Source organism: Cetorhinus maximus, chromosome 7, assembly GCF_964194155.1.
Source record: "Cetorhinus maximus chromosome 7, sCetMax3.hap1.1, whole genome shotgun sequence".
In the NCBI taxonomy this organism is placed as follows: domain Eukaryota; kingdom Metazoa; phylum Chordata; class Chondrichthyes; order Lamniformes; family Cetorhinidae; genus Cetorhinus; species Cetorhinus maximus.
Window position 1 is genome coordinate 18,927,068 of NC_135885.1, and position 25,181 is coordinate 18,952,248.

The 25,181-nt window shown below is 44.0% G+C and overlaps 1 protein-coding gene across 2 annotated transcripts in view; it reads left to right on the forward strand.

The window, feature by feature from the left end:
• Window positions 1-25,181, forward strand: part of oca2 (oculocutaneous albinism II) — a 573,569-nt gene that overhangs the window by 367,395 nt on the left and 180,993 nt on the right. For both annotated transcript variants that reach the window (XM_078544815.1, XM_078544816.1), the window contains 4 exons: window positions 7,303-7,435; window positions 12,733-12,880; window positions 19,279-19,336; window positions 24,101-24,209. In XM_078544815.1, the coding sequence (XP_078400941.1) occupies window positions 7,303-7,435; window positions 12,733-12,880; window positions 19,279-19,336; window positions 24,101-24,209 (448 nt within the window). The remainder of the gene's footprint in view (window positions 1-7,302; window positions 7,436-12,732; window positions 12,881-19,278; window positions 19,337-24,100; window positions 24,210-25,181) is intronic.

A 25,181-nucleotide genomic window follows, 5' to 3' on the forward strand; every position in this document is an offset into this window, starting at 1 on the left:
GAAACCTCATTCATGGGCGGGATGAGGTTTCATGTAGGCTTTAAAAAATTTTAATAAAGGTTTTGTAAAAATTATGGACATGTCCCAACTCATGTGACATTGTCACATGAGGGGACATGTTAGGGAAATTTTATTTTTCTATTTTCATCTTTTTTATATTTACAGCCGATCTCCCTGAGGCTGCACTTAGCCTCAGGGGGATGAGTGCGCTCTTTCATGCGCATGCGCGAAAGAGCACACTCTCGAATTTAGGATTCCCTCCCCGCCCGCACAGGGAGCGCACTTCCGTGCGGATGTCACGCTGGGCAGGCCTTAATTGGCCCACCCACATAAAATGGCGGCATGCCTCTGATCGGGGGCGCCAATTGGAAGCACGCCTGTACGTACCCGCCCTTCAACCTTCCCCCCAACGTTGGGGAAATTCAGCCCAATGGATGGACTGTCTATTTCTTTTAGAACCCTGGGATATATCAGGTCCTGGGGATTTGTTGGGTTTTCATTCCTCAAGTTTTGCTAGTTCTTTTTCCCCTGGTGATATTAATTAATTTCCTCACTCTTATTAGCACATTGGTTACCCTCTATTTCTGGTATGCAACTTGTGTCATCTACTGTGCAGACAGGAAAAATATTTGCTCAATGTCTGTCATTTCCCCATGATAATTTCTCCTGTCTCTGCTTCAAAGAGAAAAATGTTTACTTGAGATACTTCTCTTCTGTTTTATCTACTTGTAAAGCACTTGCGATGTTGTTATGTGCTTGACTGGTTTACGCACTCTATTTTTTCCCCCTTTTTATCAACATTTTAGTGCCCCTTTGCTGGTTTCTAAAACACTCCCAATCCTAAGACTTAGTACTACTCTTTGCAGCATTATCAGTCTCTTCTTTTAACCTAATATTACTCTCAACCTCCTTCATAAGGATGGATCGTTCTTGCTGAGTTTTAGTTGTTCAGTGGAATGTATTTTTGAATTTTTCTTTAAATGTTTCCCACTATTTATTGACTGCCATGCCTTTTAGTTTTATTTTCCCAACCAACCTTAGCCAGCTCCCCCTCACATCTGTGAAATTGGCTTTGTTTAAGTTTAAGATTCTTGTTTTATGGTTAGAGTATGTTGTTTTCAAACTTAATATAGAATTCAATCGTATTATGATCACTACTTCCCAGTGGATCTTTTACTATGACATTACTAATTAACCTTATTGCACACAAGGTATAGCTTTACCTCTAGTTAGTTCCGCAGCACATTGCTCCAGGAAACTGTCATGAAAGCATTCTACAAACTCAGCCTCAGACCACCTTTGCCAATTTGATTGGTCCCAGCCTATATTAAGATTAACACCTCCCATAAGTATTACATAGCCTTTGGTAGAAGCACCAATAATTTCTTATTTGATGCTATAAATGCTAATTTCTTGTCCAGTGCTATAACTACTATTAGGGGGCCTATAAGCTACTCCAACTAGTGTTTTCTGACCCTTGCTATTCCTAATCTCCACCCATACTGATTCTACTTCCCGATTTCCTGAGCTAAGATCCTTTCCCAGAAATGACCTTACGTTGTCCTTTAGCATCAGGGCTACCCCTCTTACTTTTTTCCATTTGCTCATCCTTTGTATAAACCTGGAGTATTTATTTCCCAACCTTGGTCACCTGGTAACCAAGGGCTGAATTTTGCTCACCAACCCCCTTAGCCCCCCACCACCGGCCCATTACAAAAGTAGGTTCCAAACAGACCAATGTAAAAAAAGGCCAACCATCAGCAATAACATGCGAGGGCTGACTCAAATGAACAGAGAATGGGACTTCGGCCCTTTAGTGAGAGGAAGTCCCGCCCTCGAGAGCTGCCAGCCAATCTGATTGGCCGGCAGCTCTTAGGAGTCCCAGCAGCACCATAGCTCAGTAGTCAGCTCTGCTGGGACAGCGAGCAGGCCCTGGGAAGAAGAACAATGGATCTTTGAAGGCTAAGGTATGTCCTGGGCTTTTAGGGCAGGATGGGGAGCCTGGGGGTGTGGGGCAAGGGTGGTGCAGGATCGAGTTTTGGAGACCAGATGGGGAGGCACAAAGGCGGTGGTATCATCTCAGGGGGTTGCCCCCAGTGCACAAAGGAAACCCCCCAAAGTAATGCGCCCCCTCCTTCCCAACAGAATTATTTGAAAAGCAGCCTTCTCATCCTCACCCGCCTACCCATACCAGCTGTATGATGGCATGGACAGTGTAATATTCAGGTCAATTGGTTTGATAACAAGATGAATTCCCTGTTAATTATTTTGTTAAAAATGGTGGGTGGGCTGCTGATGTTGGCATCTGCTTGTATACCTTATTTATGGGGACCGATCGGGGGTGGGCGGGAAGGCAGTGGGCTAACCACACATCGTATTTAACCTTTCCTGCCCACTGAAAGCACACCCTGGGAGGGGCTGTAAGATCCAGCCCCTATTCTCTATAATAGCAACTGGATTTAAACCATTTATCTCTATTTGTGTCATTTGTTCATCCATTTTATTGCAAACGCTCTGTTGCATTCGGATAAAATGGCTTCAATTTTATTTTTTTCTTACTAGTCCCTGTATGGACCTTACTCTCTGATGCACTATTATTCCTAAACTCTGTCCCTTCCTGTCCCACTCAGCTTATCTTTAGCCACATTGATATATTTTACTTTTGGCTCAACTTTAAGTTTTGAATTTCTAAACCTCCCTTCACCCATACCTGCCTTCCATTCTGTTAGTTTAGAGCCATTTTTCCCTATTCTGACCATATTTGCTGGTCCATTCTTATTTGTACGCTCTGTCCCTTCCTCTCAGACTTCTGTTATCATTACCTGTATCTCTACTCTGCACTATTGTCTTGTCCCTTCTCTTTAAATTTTCAAATCTCTCCTCTCACAACCTTCCTCCGCCATTTAGTTCAAAGCCCTCTCTGCAGACCTAGCTATGTAACTCCCCAGGACACTGGTCCCCAGTGGTTCAGGTGAAGACTGTCCCAATGGTACATATCCCTCTTTCCCCAGTACTGGTGCCAATGCAGCATGATTCAAAATGCATTTCTCCCACAACATGTTTTGAGTCATGCATCTTATTTACCCTATTTCAATCTACTTATGGCTTAGTTAAGTTATGACCACAGCAGATGTTAATTGCTGAGCAAACCAAATCCCAAAGGGAAACTTGGCTTAAGAGCCATACCCTTTTTTTTGTCTTCTGAAAACAAGAAAACATACTGATCTCAGTAGCAAGAAGTCCAACAACACCTTTGGGATTTTAAAAATTAAAAGTAAAAGTTTTATTAATCTAAAGAAAAGAATACTTAAGCACACAAGATTACAGTTACATGGTTAAAGTTAGTCTTATAAAACATTCCCCCAAAGACTCCCTGCTTGGTCAGACCCAAAAGTAAATACCTTCCAGGCAGCACTCCCTTATAGATGTTGAACTATAAAAGTCCAGTAATATTACCCAAGGCAAACCGCTGTAGCTTTAATAAAAGCACACCACATGATCTCTTAAATTCTCTACCACTCTGCTGTGAAAATCCAAGACTTCAGAACAGGACTGCTTTTTGCAGCCCAAGACTTTTCTGGCTGATTCAAACTGAATCTTCTCTCAACCTAGAGCTGTTTGCAGGAGGTCTTCCTCACACAGCCAACAGCTAAGCTCTCCACAGTAACTCTAATATATTCCCCCCTCCTTTCACCTCAGATTCCATTGTTCTCACACCTCTTTGAAACTCAAATCTTTCCAAATATAAGATCTTTCATGTTTCTAGTTTGTCTCTGCTTTCAGGCCACTAAAATGTAACAAACCCTCTTCTGCTTACCCATGTAACTCCTGTAAGATGCAAAAATGTTTCTTGTCACCTTGGACTTCCCTTTAATATTCAAACAAACTCTCAACTTATCTAAAAAATGCAAATGTTAGATCCAACCTATTTACTTGTACCTCAAACCCACCATAATATCTCATTACAAATGCACACCTAATGCTTCTATCCTTTCATGTTTTAAACCTCTCAGACAACCTGTCTCAAGTAATTTTTCCCAGTTTAATTAAATCATTTACACACACAGACACCTTCACAGAACAACACAATATTCCTCAAAAATACTTTTAAAAATAAGGCCCATTCTCACAGTTAATAATCCAGAGACTACCACTTTCATGATTCTGCTTTTTAATTTAGCCCCTAGCTGCTCATACTCAGCAGAGCCTCTTTCTTAGTCATAACTATGTTTTTGGTATCCATTGAACCACGACAACTCTACGTTCCTCTCCAGTCCCGAGGAGATGACCTTAACCCTTGCACTGGGCAGACAATACATCCTTCAGGACTCATGCTCTTGGCTGCAAAGAACAGAACCTATCTCCATAACTATACTGTCCCCTACTTCAACTAAATTCCTTTTTACTCCCCTTACTTGAATGGCTTCCTGCACCACAGCACCATGGTCAGTTTGCTCATCCTCCCTGCAGTCCCTGTTCTTGTTCACACAAGTTGCAAGATCCTCAAACCTGTAGGACAATTACAAGGGCTGAGGTTCCTCATTTGTGCCTTCTGGATCCCCACTTCTTCCTCTCTTGCATTCACACCCTCCTAGCCCTAGCCATGGACCAAATCAGAAGTACCTAGCCTTAGGAGTGTGGCTGCCTCCTAAAACAAAGTGTCCAGGTAATTTTCTCCCTCCCTGATACATCACTGTGTCCAAAGCTCAGACTCCAGCTCATCAACTCAGAGCAGAAACTCCTCGAGCTGCAGACACACACTGCAGATGTGGTCACTGCGGATCACACACGGGGCAGAATTGTGCCCTTTGCGGGGGTGCACTGTGGGGCCAGGCGGGGGCGGCCGGGAAGCCGACCACCGCCTGCGATCGGCACCGCACCGCGATTTTACCCGGGCGGGCCAATTAAGGCCCGCCCAGTGTGGAATGCAAGTGGCAGCGTTGAGCACTGCCTGTGCGGGGGTGGGGGGGGAGGGAGGGAGTAGTGAGGGCGAGCGGGCCTAGTGCAAACTTCACGCAAAAGAGTGCTTCAATCTCCCTGAAGCACGGAGCTGTCTCAGGGAAACGAAGCGCAGTTTACAAAAGGTAATGAACAAAATAAAAATGTCAGAAAACATGTCCCCTCATGTGACTCTGTCGCTTGAGCAGGGACATGTTTTAATTCAAGTGTGAAAATTTTATTTTATTTTTATTTGCTTTAGGAAACCTCATCCCGCCCTTGGAGGAGGTTTCCTAAAGCAAATAAAAATAAAATAAAATTTTGGCTTTTTCGCCTGCCCGTCAACTGTTAGGTATAACGGGCAGTGAAAAATCCAGCTTAATTGTTAACTTAATGGCCTTACTAGGCCTTTTAATTGTCGGTGGGCGCGCAGCTGGCTCTGGCGTGTGCCCACCAACCGAACTATCGCGAGAATGCACATTGACGTCAGCCGATATCAACGCGCTTTATTTCAAGCTCGGGCATGTCGGGTGCATGCCCGCACGTCGAGGGAAAAATCCTGGCTATGGTGCCCAACCCCACATGCTACAGCTGCAACACATCACCTGCTCTGCAACCCTTATTTGACTAATTAGATTTCAATTTAAAAATATTGTCCAGCTTTTATCTGTAGTTATATTAATTAGATTGCATTATAAATCTAATGCAATATTTATATCCCCAGTACCAGTTTAAACTACTGCCTGTGTTTAGAGAGGTAAAACCTGAAAACTCACCAACCTATCGCCTACCTATTCACCTAATGAATGCCCTAGAACACTCACCGCCGACTGGAGACTGAGGAAAAGGTATAAAAAGCAGCTTCTCTTTCCCAACTCTGCACAAAAATTCCAGGCAGGATCTTCCCCCACGTCAGGAAGGTTGTACGGGAGCAATTAAGGCCCGCCCAGCGTGACATCTGCCAGGAAGCGCTATGCGCTCCCTATGCGGGCGGTGGGGGGGGGGAAGGGTGGAATTCCCTGAACCGGGAGTGCGCTCTTTCGCGCTTGCGCATGAAAGAGTGCACAGATCTCCCTGAGTAAAATGCTGCCTCAGGGAGTTTGGCTCAGGTTTGAAAGTTTCAATAAAGAAGAGGAAAAAATTGCTGACATGTCCCCTCATGTGCCACTGTCACATGAGCTGGGACATGTCAATTTCTTTTATTTAAACAGTTTATAAAAATTTTAATACACACATGAAACCTCATCCTGCCCGTGGATGAGGTTTCATGTTTTTTCAGAAGCCCGCCAGGGTTCCCAGCCTGCCGCCCGATTAAGGTTGGACAGGCAGGTCCATTAATCATGTTAATTAGTTTTTTAATGGCCTTAATAGGCCTTTGACAGTTTGGCCAATTCGGCTGCACGCCCGCCGAACTGAAAACCTAAATGACGCAGGGTGACATTGGGATGTACGCCCGACGTCACCCTGCGTCATTTTACACATCGGCGAGCGGGCCCCGCCCCCTGCTCGCCAACCAGAAGATGCAGCCCTTTAAGTTAGCATCATACCATAAAGCTCTCTGTGCAGTAGCAAAACCTGTCCTCTTTTATAGAGAGCTGATGACTCACACCCAAGTTGCAACCACTAAGTCAGCTTCCTGCTACAGCGATTAACACCTATTCACTTTCAGTTGATTGACAGTTAACTGTTACTGACAGGCAATTTCTGTTAACTAGGCTTCTTAACTAGTTTACAATTTTAAAGTTCTAAATCAGAGTCTGACTGCTAATTGAAATTATAGCTTGAGAAAAATTTAGCAGGGAGATTCCTGCCTGCACCAAATTCCCAAGGTAGCACGTGTACCTCAAAGCACTCTGTAGCGTGGAGCAATAACAGTGCTCCATATAACTAAGAGAAAGAAAACTTGCATTTATATCATGCCTGTCATGACATGAGGATGTCCCAAATCGCTTTATAGCCAATGGAATACGTTTGTAGTGTAGTCATAGTTGTAATGTAGGAAAGGTTTTGCGTAATTCATTGCTTGGCTTCTTTTCCCTTGCAGGTGGATGTATTTATTATTCATATTTATAAAAACCTTAAATTCTGATATTTTTGCCTTGTAGCTTCTTGTGCTCTGCTCCTTCGCATCACTCCCCTCCTTAAATTCCACCTCCTTGGTCACCCCTCTTGATATCTCCTCCTTTCTCTCGGTGCGATTATCTTCCAGATGATGTGCCATGGCACATCTTTCTAATCTAAAGGTGCTATATAAGTGCGAGATGCTGTTATTGTTTGGAGCGAGATGCTACATTGAAGGCTTCTGGTGCCATTTGACCCTCGCTGTATTTTGCTCCTCTTCCTTTTGCCTCTTTCTCACCACAGGGCCTGGATTTTGCAGCATTTACTGGGCACATGTTTGTTGGAATCGTCTTGGTCCTCCTTGTGTCGTTTCCCTTCTTCAGGCTGCTTTACTGGAACAAAAAGCTGTACAACAAGGAACCAAGTGAGATTGTGGGTGAGTCATTTTACGATGTCCCTATGGAATTGCTTTTCTTTCTCTCCCTCCGATTTGCTAACATCTTACTTGAGGGCAATGACCCCCGTTAGGGTTGGGCTGCAATGCCATAGATTCTGGCCATTATACAACACCCTTGCCATGGCAAACTCAAAGGCTGAGTACCAGCAAGCTATTTGTTTGCAGGGATTGACATAGTTCAGACAGATTCTCTTTCCTCTTGATATCAACCCCAGCCAAGGGTTATTCCAGAGTTTCTTGACCACATTGCTTTGAGATAATGGCCCAGATCTTAACAAGGAGATGGGTGGAGGGGCGTTGGAAACGGTGCTTGTGAGCCCTGAAGTGTACCTGGGGAGGATGGGGAGGAGGGAGGAGCAGCCAGCCGGGACTCATTTCTATAAACTTTCCCTGACTCCTGCCCAAACCGGCTAGATACATTGCTGGTTTGATGGGCGGGGGCATGAATTTGGGGTGGCAGGAGGCTGCTACACGGGCCCATGGCAATGGTCCAGGGCAATTGGGTAAATGGGGAGGTGGAGGACTACTCTTTACACACCTGGCAGAGGGAGTTTTTCCCATGCAGGACAAGGGAGGCATGTTTGTTCCTCCTGGCCCACCGGGAAACCTAAAATGCAATTTAAAAACTTACCTGCCGGCCGCCTTGGGCCTGACAGGGGATTGTGATTGTTGCAGACTTTCTTTCTCACTGTCAAGTTGTGGGAAGAAACATTAAAGAAAACTCTTTCTTTGCTAGATTCCAACTTTGACCCAGGATTCCTTTCACAAATTGAAAGTAACAGCAATTTTGTTGATTTCTCGTCACACATCTGCAGTGGGGAGGCGATGGAAGGTTTCCTGGCTGATTATCAGCCCATTGAACTGCATCACGAATGCTAGCCAGAAACTCCTGGCATGGGACTTGAACCCAGAGCTGCTGGCCTAGGGCTAGGGACACTACCACTGAGCCACAAGACTGCCAGTAATGGCAATGATAGTTGGGATAAATCACTGTTAGTGGGAATAATATGAGGCACATGAACAAGACAGGCATAGCACTGTCAGGGTGAAACTCTCAATGATTGAAACAACCAATTTGATTCAATCCCTATGGCAAGTAGAACCAAAATCATGTGGGTGTGTAAAGAGAACGGAAAAGGGAATTGATTCTGGGACTAAATATAGAGGAGCAGGCATCTCTCGTCACTTTAGTTCATTGAATTATGTGGTATGTTGAAGGTAGGAAATAAGTAGATTTTCCCATTTTGCTTTGTAATTTAAATGTACTATTAAAACGAAGATTAAAGAGATTTAGATCCTCACACACATTGGGACTGAAACTAAAAACTGGAGTTATACAATTGTTACGCACCCTATTTTTTTCCTCATGGCGAAATGGAGGACAAGGGATTTTGACTTCTGCAAATTGCATTTCATTCTGCTGAGGACTCCTGAACTCCAGTCTAATGAGACCAGCTAAAGTCTATTCTCACTTCTACCATCTATCACAGATTGTAATAACGTAAATCTAAGCTGTCAAGGGATTTAATTGGGGACACAGTGCCACGTTCTAAATACAGGCACAAATGAGAAAATTTACCAGACTCACAGTCAGCACCAGTCAGTTGATGCATTCAGATTATTTAAGAAGCTAAAGGTTGCTTTATGGGCTACAGTTGCACTAAAAAAAATAAAAAAGACAATTCGATGTTGCATTGCATGTCTCCAAGTGAAGGCCTTGTTATTCACTTAATGAGAACTCAGGTCTTTTTTTTAAAATCTGCGTTTCTATAGCAACAATCCTGTTATGCTGATCTAATTCAGTATGAAAGACATCAGTTCTATCATTTCTCGCACTTTCTGGAACTCATAATTTTGTCCCTTTTGTGCAGGACCAGTAACGCACAGCATTAACAAATTAATAAGAAAGTGATCTTAAATTGTCTAGACAAATGCTTAATTGCATTCTAGGTGAAAAATATTCATTGGTCCTGCCTCTATAATTATCTTGATGAGTAGAATGCAGCCGAATGAAGACTACAATGTTTGTATTTATCATCCAAAGGACAATGCTAGAGTTTCTGTCTTTTGACTGTGGATGGACAGAATATTGAACCTTGTGCTTAGTGAATTACTTGTGGTGAGGTCACTGCCATTATCCCAGCCACACAACAGCCAATTTCAGAGAACACATGAATCGGCAGTTCATTGGTTTATTGGTGATATTGGTTGAAGGACAAATGTTGATTAGAGAACCTCCACCATTGTGGCACACCCCTCATGATTGCATTTGACTATCAGCTTGGATTATGTGCTCAAGGCCTTGGTGGGGGTGGGGGTTTCGGGGGGTGGGGTTCAAAGTTAAAAGGTTCTGAATCAGAGGGAAAGGTGCTGCTGTTTGTGCAAAGTTGATATCTCACAGACCCCTCAACCATTATCAAGTCTAAAGTCAAACATAATTGGAGTATATTTTAACTCTCCCAGTGAAATGATTTTTCAGGCTTCAATTGTTTTGTTTGGTTATTTTGCCTTCAATCACATTGCAATTGTTGCTGATATGACCTATCTCCCAAAGATTGAAAATGATCTTATGAAGACTGATGGTAGAAAACATATTTTGGCAATACTATTTTATATGCTTCTCCACCTGGAATATCCTAGACATATACGTCGATGTGATTACTTTTCAATTGACCAAGGTCAACAAAAAGTTTGCTGTGAAAGTATAAGTTCATTTTCATATGATTTGATATAAAATTATATTCATATTTGCAGTGCAGACATTAATGAAATGGTTTGGTCCTTGAACTGGTATTTAAGAAATCATCATCTCGATGGACATGATTTTCTATTTGAAGGTTGTACAATTATCCTAGTAAACAATTCCTGAAGGAACACCGTACAACACTTTAAGGGACATCCAGTTCTGCAGAGTTCTTCCTCAATGATCATGTCCAATCCTTTTCAAACCGAGTAACCCTTCTCTTTAGGCCCATTAATTACCATGCAGCATCTTAACCTGCAATGGTGACTATGTCCCAGTACACTAGGAAACTTCAGAATGCAATTCATTATCACAATTTCACTTCTTCAATACTATAATGACTATTTTTGAAATATACACCGTGAAAATTGTACTGTCTGCATGTTATATTTTGCATAATTAAATGAAACTGATGCCTATTCAACGAGAATGCAAGATAGGTATGGGCGAGTGAAGCTTTCGACCAATCCGAGCTCATCAACCCAGATAAATATTAACGTGAAACAAAATTACCTGGAAAAACTCAGCAGGTCTGGCAGCATCGGCGGAGAAGAAAAGAGTCGACGTTTCGAGTCCTCACGACCCTTCAACAGAACTTGAGTTCTGTTGAAGGGTCGTGAGGACTCGAAACGTCGACTCTTTTCTTCTCCGTCGATGCTGCCAGACCTGCTGAGTTTTTCCAGGTAATTTTGTTTTTGTTTTGGATTTCCAGCATCCGCAGTAGTTTTTTGTTTTTATAAATATTAACGTGCCCTATCAAACTGCTACTGAAGTGCTTTCAAGATCTTGGGCTGGATGCAGAAGATATTTATTAGAATGCTACCAAGAATGAGGGCCTTCAGTTTTGTGGGGGGGGACTGAAGAAGCTGAAATTGTTCTCTTTAGATCAGCAAAAGTTAAGGGTAGATTTAATGGAGGCAGTTAAAATTACAAAGGATTTTGATAGAGTAGATAGGGAGGAATTGTTTTCACTGGCAGAAAAGTTAGTAGCCAGAGGAACAGATTTAAGGTAATTGACAAAACAACCAGGGAGAAATTAGGAGATTTTTTTTTAACAAAGAGCCAGCACAGGCCTGAACAGGAAGGGCACCTCCAACCCTCAGTAAAGCCACCAAGGTTTACCTGGCGGCCTCACCACGTGGCATGGGAACTACCCCAGCGGCAGTGCAAGGAGGCCCTAAAGTGGCTATTAATTGTCCACTTACCTGCCTCCAAGGGCAGGTGGGTTGACCAGTGCTTCCCCCCTGCTGCTGATAAAATTCCAGCAGAGGCAGGTACCGGACGGGTATGGTGCCCACCCCCCACCATCGCACCCAATTTTATGCACCCCTGCATCTCCCAACATGCAATTGGGGTGGGGGCGTACGTAAGATTCCACCGTTATCATTGTGCTCACATGGCGACTAGAACTGTACGCAATACTTGATGAAAGGTCTAACTAAGGTGCTCTGATGAAATGTGAATCTTGTAGTTGCTTTTTTTTAATTTTCAGATTCTGGCTAACCTGTTTCAGGTTTCCAGCATGTGCTGTTCCTTATCTAGTCATAACTTGGTACTAAACGCAGTGCGCTGTGGAACCAGGTGCAGCAGCAAGGAATTTTGTGACCTCCTTTGAAAGGAATATGCTTTTAAAAGTTATGGAAAATGAAATATTTTGGTTGGTGCTGTTACAATGACAGTGTAACATTGTTAAACTTGGAATCAAGGCTGGATTACTACATTTCTATCCCTTCAATTGGCATCTCCTTTGATCCCCAAATCTATTCATAGAATCACACTGCACAAAAGAAGGCCATTTGGACCATCACTCCTGTGCTGGCTCTTTGAAAGACTATTCCAGTTAGACCCACTCCCCTGCTCTCTCCTTGTAGTCCTGATTTTTTTTGGCCTTCAAGTATTCAGTTCCATTATGATAATTACAATTGAACTGTTGAATCTGATTCCACTGCCTTTTCAGGTTGCCCAGTGCATTCTAGACTATAGCAACATAAAGAAAATTCACACGTCCCTCTCCCATTGTCTTAAGTACGTGCCCTTGGTTACGGACTTTTCTGCTAGTGGAAATGGTTTCTCCCTATCTATTCTATCAAAACACTTCTTAATCTTAGAATTATATGTAACATTCAAGTTCTGCTCAGTTAGAAAATAATGTATAAATCTGATGTTCCAAATTGTTGGACTTTTACAGCGAGCCTTTTCATTTCAAAACCCCCATGAAGAGCAAAGCTTGGAACGACTGGGAGGGAAGGCTATAGGGAAACACAGCAGTAGCGATTAGCTCTTGTCGAAGTTGCCTTTTAGGATTGTAGATTGGAAGGAGAGAGAGGTGACTGAGGGAGGCAAAGGGTTCAACAGATTTGAGGTCCTGGGAAAGCCTCTATATCTCAAAATCTTTTTGTTGGTGTACTACTATGCGACAAATCCTGATATAGAAATGTCATTGCTGTCTCTTGTGACTGTCAGTTTGCTCCACTATGTTTTTGTGCTGTGTCCGTCTATTTAACCTTCTCATTTTGTTCTTTTTTCCCCCCAGAGCTGAAGCATGAGATTCACGTTTGGCGACTCACAGCTCAGCGTATTAACCCGGCCAGTCGAGAAGAGACTGCAGTGAAGTGCCTGCTAATGCAAAAGGTTCTCAATCTGGAGAATGTGCTCAGGAAAAAGCTTCGGACCTTTCAAAGGTTTTGTTTTGTTTGTTTTTTTGTCCTTTGCTGTTTAAGCTTTGTTGGCAAGGTTGTAGAATTGCAATTAAATTATAGCCCGCTTGAGCAGTTATCTGCACATGGGAATCCCAGTGGGACTCTTTTTAACTTCAGCAGGCCTATCAACTTTAAGTGACTTTTTGGATGACTTGCAGATCTGCATTTAAATACAACTGATTTATGCTCATATCCAACCTCATTGCTTCATTTCCCATTGCAATCGTCCAACACCTGTTAGTTGTGCCATGTTTCACGCTGATTTAATTCTCACCATCTCACATATATGGTAGCAAGGAAGAAGAGTTGGCACGCACCAGCTGACATTACTGCTGTTCGTGAGTGGCATCGAGGTCTGCTTATTGACTAAAGTCTGGAATTCTCCTGGAAATGATTAACTTTGTTGGATAACCCAAACACCAAACTGTTTCGGCTCTACAATTGTTCAATTTGAGCAGCGTTTCTCCTGGGCCTGTGTCTCCTGAATGCATCAAACCATCCAAGTTTGTGGTTCAGAGGGCGGTAGCAGCTTCACTTGCTTGAACATTAACAAGCCGCCAGTTCAGGCAGCCTCTTTGGTACCGGGAGATATCCCAGAAAAACAGACCTTAACATTTGTGACCTTTTGCCAGAGCTGATTGCTTTATTGAATCCAATGTTCCTCCTCTGACTCCTATTCACTCACTACAATTTGGAGGCCCAGAGCATTTAGTCTGCCCATTCCCTGTTGTCACTAATATATTGGAGTGAGATGCTAAACTTACTGGTACAAAATCTAAAATGATTCACTGTTCATTGGTTGTCCAACAGGTATTCTAAAGCTAATCTGCGCTACAAAGTCCTATAGACCAAGTACAATTGACCACAATTTTTGAGTACTTTCAGTGCAGACAAGACAAAAGCAATGGATTTGCACATCGATCAGATGCTTTCCATTCCCGAATAAGGATTAAAATAAGAGAAAAGCCTGAAAGGAGGGAGGGAAGTAACATTTTGGGGAAGGAGTTCCAGAGAGCAGGTTCATAGTGGCTGAAACATCAGCCTCTAAAGACAGAGCAGTAGGGAACAAGCAAAATGAAAAGATGGAGGCTGGGACTTATGGCTCAAAAAGGTTTCTCAGGAAAAGGCAGGGAAGAGGTTGAAATGAGGCCGAGGGTATTGAAACCTTGCTGGTGCACAGAAAGACACTGAAGCTTAGAGAGGTTGGATATGATGGGTATAGGAACATTGGAACTTGAGTAGGCCATTCAGCCCCTCAGATTTGTTCCGCCATTCAGTGAAATCAGAGCTGGTCTTAATTCACATTGACTCCATACCCTTTATTAACCTTAGTTAGTCAGGAGTGTGATGGAATACTCCCCACTTGCCTGGATGAGTGCAGCTCCCACAACACTCAAGAAGCTGGACATCGTCCAGGACAAAGCAGTCCGCTTGATTGGCACCACATCCACAAACATTCATTCCCTCTACCACCGACGCACAGTAGCAGCAGTGTGTACTATCTCCAAGATGCACTGCAGGATTCACCAAGGCTCCTTAGACAGCACCTTCCAAACCCACGACAACTACCACCTAGAAGGACAAGGGCAGCATATAGATGGGAACACCACCACCTGGAAGTTCCCCTCCAAATCACTCACCATCCTAACTTGGAAATATATTGCCGTTCCTTCACTGTTGCTGGGTCAGAATCCTGGAATTCCCTCCCTAACAGTGGGTGTACTTACACCACATGGACTGTAGCAGTTCAAGAAGGCAGCTCACCACCACCTTCTCAAGGGCAATTAGGGATGGGCAGTAAATGCTGGCCCAGCCAGCGAAGCCCACATCCCGTGAATGAATAAAAAAAATCTATTGATCTCAAATTTAAGATTATTAATCCAGCTGGCAATTTTTATGTGGGGCTTTTGTGGGAAAAATCTCAGTGCAGAGTTCTGGGTTAGCCAAAGTTTGTTAAGGATGGTGGAAGGTAGACCACTCAAAAAAGTATCTCAGGAATCAACCCTTAATGTGGCGAAAGAGTGGATAAGAGTTTCAGTAACATAGGAATTTGAGATTGAGAAACAGGAAAAGGCCGCACACACCATGATGGTCAGTTAGAGATATTTCTCACCCACACCTCTCACCATCCTGGGAGAAGCAATAAACTAGAGGATAAAGCCAGCGCTCATAAGGGGAAAAACAAATCCTGGAAAATTCATCCCTGACCCCCCTGGGCAATGAAAACCACTTGAGGAGATCATATGGACCATATGTGAGGCATTGCATAGCAGTTAGAAACAGGGTGACCTTTTGCCCCTTCTAGCCACCATCCCAGAGCAGCAGTAAGTTTCTAGGTGGCAATCAGGATTGGGAAACCAGGGGCGATACATTTTTTTCTTTCCTACCCAATAAGCTGAGGCACTGATGCCAATGGAACACTCCAAATGTCACCCTGGTTGAAATCAGCTAACTCATCACAAACTGGGATTTGAATCTGCACTCCTCTGGTCCGTGGTTACTTTTTGCCTCATCATATGGTGCATTAGGCACTACTATCAGGGAGATCTTCAACTCTGTTTTAATCGTACAGACGAGTTAAAGCACTTAAATCATTAGAGTCATAGAGAATTCCTCCTCCTCCTCCATGTACCATGCCCTAAGAAGGCATTGGCGACCATGGATTGGTCCATGATTACACTTGGCAAAGCACTGCAGTGGTTTGCCATTGCCTTCTGCAGTATGGCTGTCCAGGAAACTCTCCTGCTCTTTACTGCCTGTCATCAGGTATATTGGAAGAATTTACAGGTTGATAACCAGCCTGTTTGGCCACATTATGAACTTGCCCAAGACCTCCGCATCCAAGAAACTTACAGCACAGAGAACTGGGCTCAGAGGGAGCATCCTCATGTTATTTTAGAACCTGGATCTCACAACTGGTGAGGTCAACATGATGGGGAGTTTTGATAGAATAGAGGTGGGGGGGGGGACTGCTTCTTGTGGCAGTTGTGGAAATATCTGGAGGGTACAGATTCAAGATAATTGGCAAAAGAACCGCGGCTGGGGGAGATGAGGAGAATTTCTTTATACGCAGTGAGTTGTCCTGGCCTGGAATGTGTCACCTGAAAGGGTGGTGGAAGCAGATTCAATAGTAACTCGCAAAATGTATTTAGATATGTACTTGAAAAGGAAAGGTTTACAGAGCTATGGGAAAGAGCAGGGGAGTGAGACTAAGTGGATTGCTCTTTCAAAGAGCCATCACACGATGGGACAAATGGCCTCCTCCTGTGCTGGAAGACCTTATGATTCTTTATCTTGGATTTAGATGCTGATCACATATGCGCAGCCCTGGCCTGTCTGTGGCATTGTGCTTGGGGCACAAGAAAAATTCAAAAAGGCCACATAAAGGACAAAGCTCAAAAGATAGCAATGCTGCTGTGTGGAGTAGTGGAAATGTAACAATTTCAAAAATATTTGCTCCTTTCTCCACACCCATTGAAGCACTGTATTTCAAGCGACATATTCTGATTTATGGTAAAAGCACTTCTGTTGTTTCTCAAGTACTTTCAAAACAAATAGTTCGTCTGAAGTGTCCAGAACACAGTTGTGTGTTCAAGGAAGTTTAAGACCAATCAGTTTCCACTGAATTTTCTTTATCAGTTCTCAGCACTTGGGCAATGTTGGCAACCTTACATTTATTGCCCCTCCCTAGATGTCCTAAAAACCTTCTCCTTGAACTGCTGCGTTTTTCTTAGATTATTTAAGGGGTGTAGGTGTTGCTGACAAGGCCAGCATTTATTGCCCATCACTAATTGCCCTTGAGAAGGTGGTAGTGAGCTGCCTTCTTGGGCAGAATCTTCTGCCTGTTGGGCAGGCTGGTCGGGAGCGGGCACGGGGTGGGTGTGGAGTCGATCGCCGCCCGCGATCAGCTGCGTGCTGCCATTTTACGTGGGTGGGTCAATTAAAGTGGGGGGGTGGGGGGAGGGAGAGTCAGCGCGAAACAGCGCAGAAATCTCCGTGAGGCATGGAGCTGCTTCAGGGAGATCAAGTTCAAATTGAAATTTTCAAGTAAAGACAGATTAAAATTATTTAGACAAGCTTATGAAATGTGTGAAAAATATTTATTAATTTAATAAAACTTTCATGAAACCTCCTCCCGCCCGTGGATGAGGTTTCACGAAAGCGGCGAAGGCTGCCTGGGCTCCTTGCCTGCCCCCCGCCAACCTTAATGTTGGACGGGCAGCCCTGTCAATTATTTAAATTACCCTCCTAATGGCCTTAACAGGCCTTTGACAGTTTGGTGGGCGTGCAGCTGCCTCCGGCATGCGCCCACCGAACGGAAGTTTGGAATGATGCGCGGTGACGTCGGGACACACACCCGACGGTCACCGCGCGGCATTTTACGTGTTGGCGTGCGGAGCCCGCACCCGCACGCCGAAGAGAAAATTCTGCCCCTTAAATACAACTGAGTGGCCATTTCAGAGGGCAGTTAAGAGTCAACCACATTGCTGTGGGTCTGGAGTCACATATAGGCCAGACAGGGCGCTAACAGCAGACTTCCTTCCTTAAACGAAATAAGTGAACCTGATGGATTTTAAAAACGTTCTGATGGTTATATAGTCATCATTACTAATACTAACTTTTTATTCCAGTTTTATTTAATTAATTGAATTTAAATTGTGGATTTTGAACTCATGTCAGTGAATCATTAGCCCAGACCTCATAATTACTAATCCAGTAACAATATGTCCACGTAAGGATGGCATGTGACTTGGAAGGGAGCTTGGAGGTACGATGGGCAGAATCTTATTGAGGCATCAGGGGTCTCGCCTGCCGGCTGGAAAGCCGGTGAGAGGCCTGTGCTGCCTCATTTCTGGAAGACCCCAGGGGTGGAACTCTTGCTTACTGAGAGCTGCCGGCCAGTCACAGGCCCTCAGCTGTTGCCCTCAACAGTGCCACTGGGGAGGCCATGGCTGCTACTGCTGGAAGAACAAGCTCCAGAGTCCTGGGATTGCAGAGTGACCCAGACCGCAGGTAAGCAATGTTGGCGGGGTGGGGGGGGGAAGCTGTGGATTGGAGTGGTTTCGCGGGGTGGGGTTTTCAGGGAGAGGGGTGCATGGAGATCGGCAGCAAAGGCAGGTGGATCGCTCTCAATGTCCTGTCCCCCCCGACCTTCCCAATGTCCAGTCCCTTGACCTGGCATTGAGTGCCTTTGGGGGAACCTGCCCTCCCCCAGCTCCCGGAAGTGACGAGGAGCCCTCCCAGGCTTACCTGTCGTGCATGCCGCATGGCAAGAAGCCTGCCTGCAGCTGGGTTAATACCAGCAGCAGTGGGATGAGGCCCTTCTGCGGTCTTAGTTGGCCGCTGAAGGGCCTCAATAGATGGCGGGGTGGGAAGATTGACTATGGGGGGCCTTCCCACCCTGAACTTAATACGGGTGGAGGTGAGAAGTCAGTGGGGTTCCGGAATGCCACCAAACTACCAAAGTACATGCCCTTTCCACCTCCAAGCTTGCCACCAGCGAGGGCAGAATATTCTGTCCAATGTTTCCACAACATGGCTGGTCTTGTCCTTTTCAATGGCAGAGCATGCAAGGAGGGAGGTATGTTGAGTTATTTTGTTAGTATTTCACATCATGCAGTCAAAGATAATAGTAATTTGGTTAACCAACACTAAGTTAGCCATTCAATGTAACCATAATGAGAATAGATGTTAGGTATTGATTAATGAAGTAGATCCAGATATGAGGTGAGGTTTTCTTCTTTGGATGACTCCCAGTGGAAGCTCAGTATGGTGGACTTTAAGAGATTGCTTGGCCACGGGTGAACCTGGGGAGTTCCTTAAGTCAGTCTCATTAAATTTTTTAAGGTGGGATTCTGCCACGGGTTAAATTCCCAACCCTCCGACATGCTTTATGCTCATAATTTGGTTTGGGTAGAGACAAGCAGAAACAGCAGTGTGGCTCATCGTTGAGGACCAATCTTTCAGTTGCTATCTACCACTGTAGTAGTGAGTTACATCCGTCCGGAACTGAGAAGAGTACCATTGTAACTCTGAATTATTAATCCTACGTCTTTGATGTGATTTTTTTTGCCATCGTTGAAGTGAAGGAAGGTTAAGTAGAGAAGTAAAGCTGTGAAACATTGCTGAAATCCTCTCTTGATCGAGTTACATCAACAAAAAAGCGTGAACAAATTTAATTCTGGAATCAACATCCTTTGAGTGTTAGGTGTGAAATCCATGACTAGAGTTTGCTGTTGTCTCATGTGGAACTCAGCAGAATACAATGTTCCTGCAAATTCTGCCTGCCTTTTTATGGCTTTATTTCAATTTGAATTAATTACCGCAACATTTGGATACATTGATTTCCTTTTGTGACTTTATAATTTTCCATGTTTTAGACAAATTTCACAGGATGACAAAAACTGGGAAACTAATATTCAGGAACTGCAAAAAACGGTAAGAAAGGTTTGGCTTTCTAACTTTCCTGTTAGACTATAAACCTCCATCTGTCTTATTACGTGACTTAAAACTGGCTGAAAAAACCCTATTTGTTATATTTTAACCATTTCTGCCTGATAACGACTTGAATTTATAGTAAGTCATTGATTAGCGCCTTCCAAATTGTGAATATGTGGATATCCAGCATTGCTAGTAAATATAAAAATGATTAGATAAAAATTAAGGCTGATAACTTTTCTGCGAAATTGAAAGGGCTGCTACAAACTTTTTTCTTAGGACTTGAGATGATACAATAGGTTCAAACTGTGGCACCATTTACCTCCCTCAGTCTTAGGCTCTGAAGGCTCTAACACTCAAATTTTGCAACCTTCTTTCCTATTTGCTTTCATCATTGTTGGTGCTCTGCACTGTGGATCCTTGGCTTTAAATTGCTTAAAATCAAATAATCAATGGTGAATGCAGCTTAAATTAAGGTGGGGCAGGAAACACCAGAGTTTTATTTGGTAGGATCAACTCTTCCTAGTTTATTTTAAGCAGGAATCTCTGAATATGACTGAAAAGTGTTAAAGTTCCTTCACCGCTATAAATACCCAGCACTGTTTATATCGAAATTACTTTCTGAAGTAAGGGCCAATTAAAGTAAGCCATTCAACCCCAACAGCATGTCTGCTCTTCAGTTAGACCCTGGCTGTTATGTACCTTTATGCCATTTTTCCCAGCTTTTTTCCATATCCATTGATATCCTTTACCTAACAGAAATCTAGCAATCTCAAATTTGAAGCTTTCAATTGACCCGGCATCCACAGTCATCTGGGGTAACAGGTTCCAGATTTCCACAACATTTGCTTGAAAAAGTGCTTCCGAATTCCACACCTAAATAGACTATTTCTAATTTAGAGATTACGTCCCAGATTTTTGCCACGCACCTCCGTCATTGAGGAAAATCCCAGAAAAGGCAGAAAATTCTAAGTGCTGCCCCCTGAACCCGGCATTTTCTACTTCGCGGGGGCAGGATTGGAGTCAGGCTGGGGTTGGGGAGGCAGCAGGTCATTTAAATCACCAGCTGCCTCTACTGAGGTGGGATTTTGGAAGGCCTGGAGTGTGAAACTCAGAGTGTGTGGTTTAGAACAGGTAAGAGGAGGTCTGAACTTGGTGGATTTGTTTGGATAGTCAGGGTATCCCTTTGGAGAGGTAAGGTAATCTTTTGGATATGGTCCTGGGACACCTTTGGGAGAGGTAAGGCACACTTTAGGAGACGCAAGGTACCCTTTGAGATTAAAATTAAACATGATTATGCATTTTTTATGCACAAACTCATTCGAATTGTTAAGCTATCAAAGGACTGTCCAGCTGTCAAGGAACTGTTAAAGAGCTGTCAAAGAAGTGTCAAAGCTGTCAGGCAAGTTTCCAAAGATATTAGGTGAGTTGGCGTGGAGGGGGTAAAGGCAAAGGGTGGTGGGTGGGGTGGGGGCATGGGTTGGCAAAGGGGATACGAGGGGCCATGGGGGTGGGACAGGAGGATAGGTTGGCATGGACTGTGTGTGAGGGTGAGGTGCAGGGCGAGGGCTGCTTTTTGTTTTAACATTTTATTTATTTCAACACAACGCCGGTGTGCAAAGGCAAGCCTTCCATGCAGCCCGCCTCCGTACCCGGCAGCCTCTTCACTCACTCTGGGATCGCCCTCCCCGACTCCGATTTCAGCATGCCCCCACCTCAACTGAAAACCTGACCTGTGGGTGGGCGTTTTTAAAGGTTGGGTTCGCAGAGCTGGGAAATCCCTCGGCTTTGTGCACCTGACCTGGGGTTGAAAATCTGGGCCTATGTCCTCTTATTCTGGATTTCCCACCCAAGGAAATAATTTATCACTATCTAACTTATCAAATCGCTTTATTATTTTAAAGACGATTAGTAGGCCACCCCCTTTTTAAGACAGTGGACAGATCACCTTTTACTCTGGACACTGGGTTCAAATGCAATTTGATGGTTTGAAACTCTCCTTTCTCCGATGTTAAAAATCATAAGTACAGAGGAATTTGGGAATGAATCAGTCCCATTCACAGTGGATACAAATCTACCTGTAATTCAGCTGTTAATAAAATTGCCACTCTCTTGAAGGCCTTGCTCAACGACAATTCCAAAAATGGACCGTGTGAGGATTGGACACAGTGTAGGCCCAGGGTTCAGCAAACCCATCACTGGTTCCATGAATTACATAGAGTTACATAAGACTACAGCAGAGAAACAAGCCTTTTGGCCCATCTGGTCCATGCTGGAATTTATGTGCCACATGAGCCTCCTCCCTCCCCTCTTCATCTAACTCCATCATTGTATCCGTCTATTCTTTCCCCCCTCGTGCGTTTATCTAATTTCTCCTTAAACTTATCTAGCTTGTAAATGCTTGCTGCTGATCTTGAGTCCCTGCTTTTGACTGGGGTGGGTTTTGTGAGCGAGGCTAGGGAGGGGTGGGGAGGACGTTTGGTTGGGTAATCCGGAAGTTCGGATTTCCTTCCACGTTGTGGAGTTCTGACTCCACGGCGTGCCTTTCCTTGTTTTCCATCAAGCTTCCTGCCTGAAATCCACAGGATTGACAGTGTTGACTACCCGTCAGGCAGTGTGCAGGCCTGGTGCAAGTGGGAAACCTGCAGCTGGGTTAGTGGGAGGTTGGGGGTAGGTCTGGATCTTTGATGGGGGTGGATTCTATATTGCGGGGGTGTGTTTGGTCACTGATCTGAGAAGTGGGTCAGATACCTAATGTCGGGCTCATTAGTAGACAGTGAAGAAGGTAAAAAGAACCTTCTGTTCCTTCTGGTTCACAGGCACTGCTGGAAAGGCACCATGAAGCCGCCCTCACCTCCCTACAGCTGCCGGATTCCCCGAGACCTGGGAAAACTAACCAGCCAGAATTAAACCTGGAAGGCACACTAAATATTAGGCATGCACCTCATTACAATGTTTAAATGGCCAAACCACCATTTGTCGCCTGGAGGCTTGCCTGTGTCCGACCCTCCCGCCCCTGTGTTCCACCTCTGTTAAAACTGGAAGTGGGCAGGTTGGAGTTGAGTTGGGGTCAGCTTTGAGATTTTTGAAATTTATCACCCCATCCAACCCCACCCGCTTTTGTGGTTACAATTACCTCTAGGTGAGAAAAATTTCAAAAAAAAGAATTGTGATTATTCTTATCACAGGTGTTATTCACTCTTTTGAACACAAAGGGCCAGATTCTTGCAGGCTCTGGAGATCTTTAAAAATGGCGAGCAGGACCCAGATGCGGAAGTCCTGCCCGCATTTCTGGCAGATCCCATTTTTGATGTCAGTGGGGAGGGGGTGGGTGGGGGGGCAGGGCGTGAATCACACAGGCCGAAACTCAAACTCAGCAGGGTCATTTAAAATTAATGCTGAGTTCAAACAGACCCCATTTTCAGTGTTCCTAGGGCCTTAACTGCACCGTGGGAGTCACAAATTAATGGAGGATACATAAATGCTCTTGAAGGGCGATAAGGTCTGTTTAGCTGTCATGATCTGAAGTTATTTAAACCTGATAAAAGCTAGATTCCAGCTGACAGTTGGAATGAAAAAAACAAATAGGGGTTGCTGGAGTGCATTGATTGGTAGGCCATCTGGTGTAGCTTAGAAAGAAATATTATCATCTGTTCCTGCAGTTTTAATAGATTCCATTATTGGTATTTCCCAGGAGATGTTATTATAGCTGATCCCATTATGAAAGCTTGGCTGAGTTTCAAAACTGCTTATCTCAGCAGTGGGGGGGCTGGTTCACATTTTGATTGACTGTTTTAAGAGGCTATTAAAGGATTAGCTGTCCTTGATGTGGTTAGTGAATAGAAGTTTGTTTTTATAGCATAATGACCACTTGAAAGGATTTAAAATCATTAAATTGGTTTCCCGAATGAGAGGTTTCTTTTCAGTATCAAGTGTGTGTGCATGAGAGGAGCTCTCTTAGATTGTTAGTTTTTTTTTTCATTTCCACATGACTCCTGATGTCTGCCCATAATGGATACCGGGTGAGTGCCTTCTAACCAGCCTTCCTCCATGTCCGCCTTGCAGCTGCCTCTTGAGGTGGCAGGCCCGACTCAATCATGCCTCTGCACGCCCCCCTCTACCACCACCACCACCGGGAGTGGAAATCATGCGTGTGGAGGTCATTTTTTTTTTTTCAAAGCCTGTCGAGTTGGGAAATTTCCCAACTGGAGCTCCAGCCTCCATGGCGAAAATCTAGTCCAAAGTTAACAGTGGGAATCAAAACAACAAAAAGAAAAATCAGTGCTACAAAAAGAAAAGCCCATGAGATTCTGAAGTATCCAAGCGGACGGCCAAGGCAATTGCAGTTGTACTTGCTCATGCCACATAACGTGTGGCCACAGGAGGACAGAAAAATGAGAAGTAATGAGATTTGTTAGAGAGGAAAATAGATTGTGAAATGGCCTATAGTAATATAAGAAATCAGGCAGAATTTTCTAAAATGCATAAGATAGGGACAAAAGTCTGCTCTGGATCTTCCCATTAAAATAATAGTATTTAAAATGATCAAAAAATTGATTTTCAGCTTGTCAAAACTCTGAGAAGAATTATGGATTGTTGGGTGGACCTGTGACTGAATTACTCTGTTGTCTTTCCTCCTGTGCACAGAGAGCCAAGATTTCATAATGTGATTTGATTTTTCTTTTCTGTCCCCCCATTGATTTTATGAAGTAAGCTGCAATTTTTTTTCACAAAGTTTTTTTTTTATTGATTGTATCTTTGCAGCACAGGATAATGGACAAAGCCCTTCTGGTGAAATGTTCAACTGTTTTGGGATTCGTTATCTTCATGTTCTTTCTCAACTCGTTTGTCCCCAGCATCCATCTTGATCTTGGTAAGTAGGCCTTGTTGGTAACAGCACAGGCGGTCAGATCCACATCTGACATCTCCCTGTGAATATAACCCATTACATCCGTCATTTCTCTATCTCTCTAAGGTGACCTTTGTGCACCGTCACCAGTTTTCGCTCATTTCCAGCTTTTTAATTACTGTGTTTTCAGGCTATTAAATCCTTTAAGTGCCTCTCAGTGACATGAACTAGCACATCTGCCTCTTAACTTTTGTCTGTTGCTCTTCCCTGCACCCCACCCCCACCCCCCAACAACACCCCTAACATCCAATAATGAGATTTCTTCCAAATGTGGAACACCCAATGCTCTAATGTGTCTGCCGCACATTTCTTGTATTTTCTATTTATGTTTCGATCTTTCACATCTATGTAATTTGGATAAATTCACTAGCTGTGAACACTCATTAGAACACCATTCTTCAATGTGTGTGGGTCAAAAACAGGGCTACAATATGGTAATGGTGATTGTCCATCCCTTTCTCATCGACCATTTGTTCGAGCTTCTTCAGGGTCTCTCCATTTTATTTTAACTATTGTGACTTCTTTTTTATATTATGCTAAATCTGAATCAGCTGCTTTTTTTTTGGCGGGGGGGGGGGGGGTGTGGGGGGGGGGGGTGTGGGGGGGGGGGGGGGTGTGGGGGGGGGGGGGGGGCTTACATTACTTCTAAATATTAAAGACAGGGCTGAAAACCTTTTGGTGCCAGAATTTGTCTGCCAGCAACCTCTGGTATTGACCTTTTATGTTTTTGGTTATCCAATTCGCTTCATCCCACGAATGCTAGCTGCGCCCTTGATATTAACACATTAACTGGTGCTTGAAAGAATATAGGCAGAGAGACTGATTAACTCCACAAATACTGGTGGTTTATTGGAACTATGAACAAAGCACTCTCATCACAGGCAGGATCTTCCCCTCAGCGGGCGGGCATGGTGGACAGGCCTGGGAATGGCCATG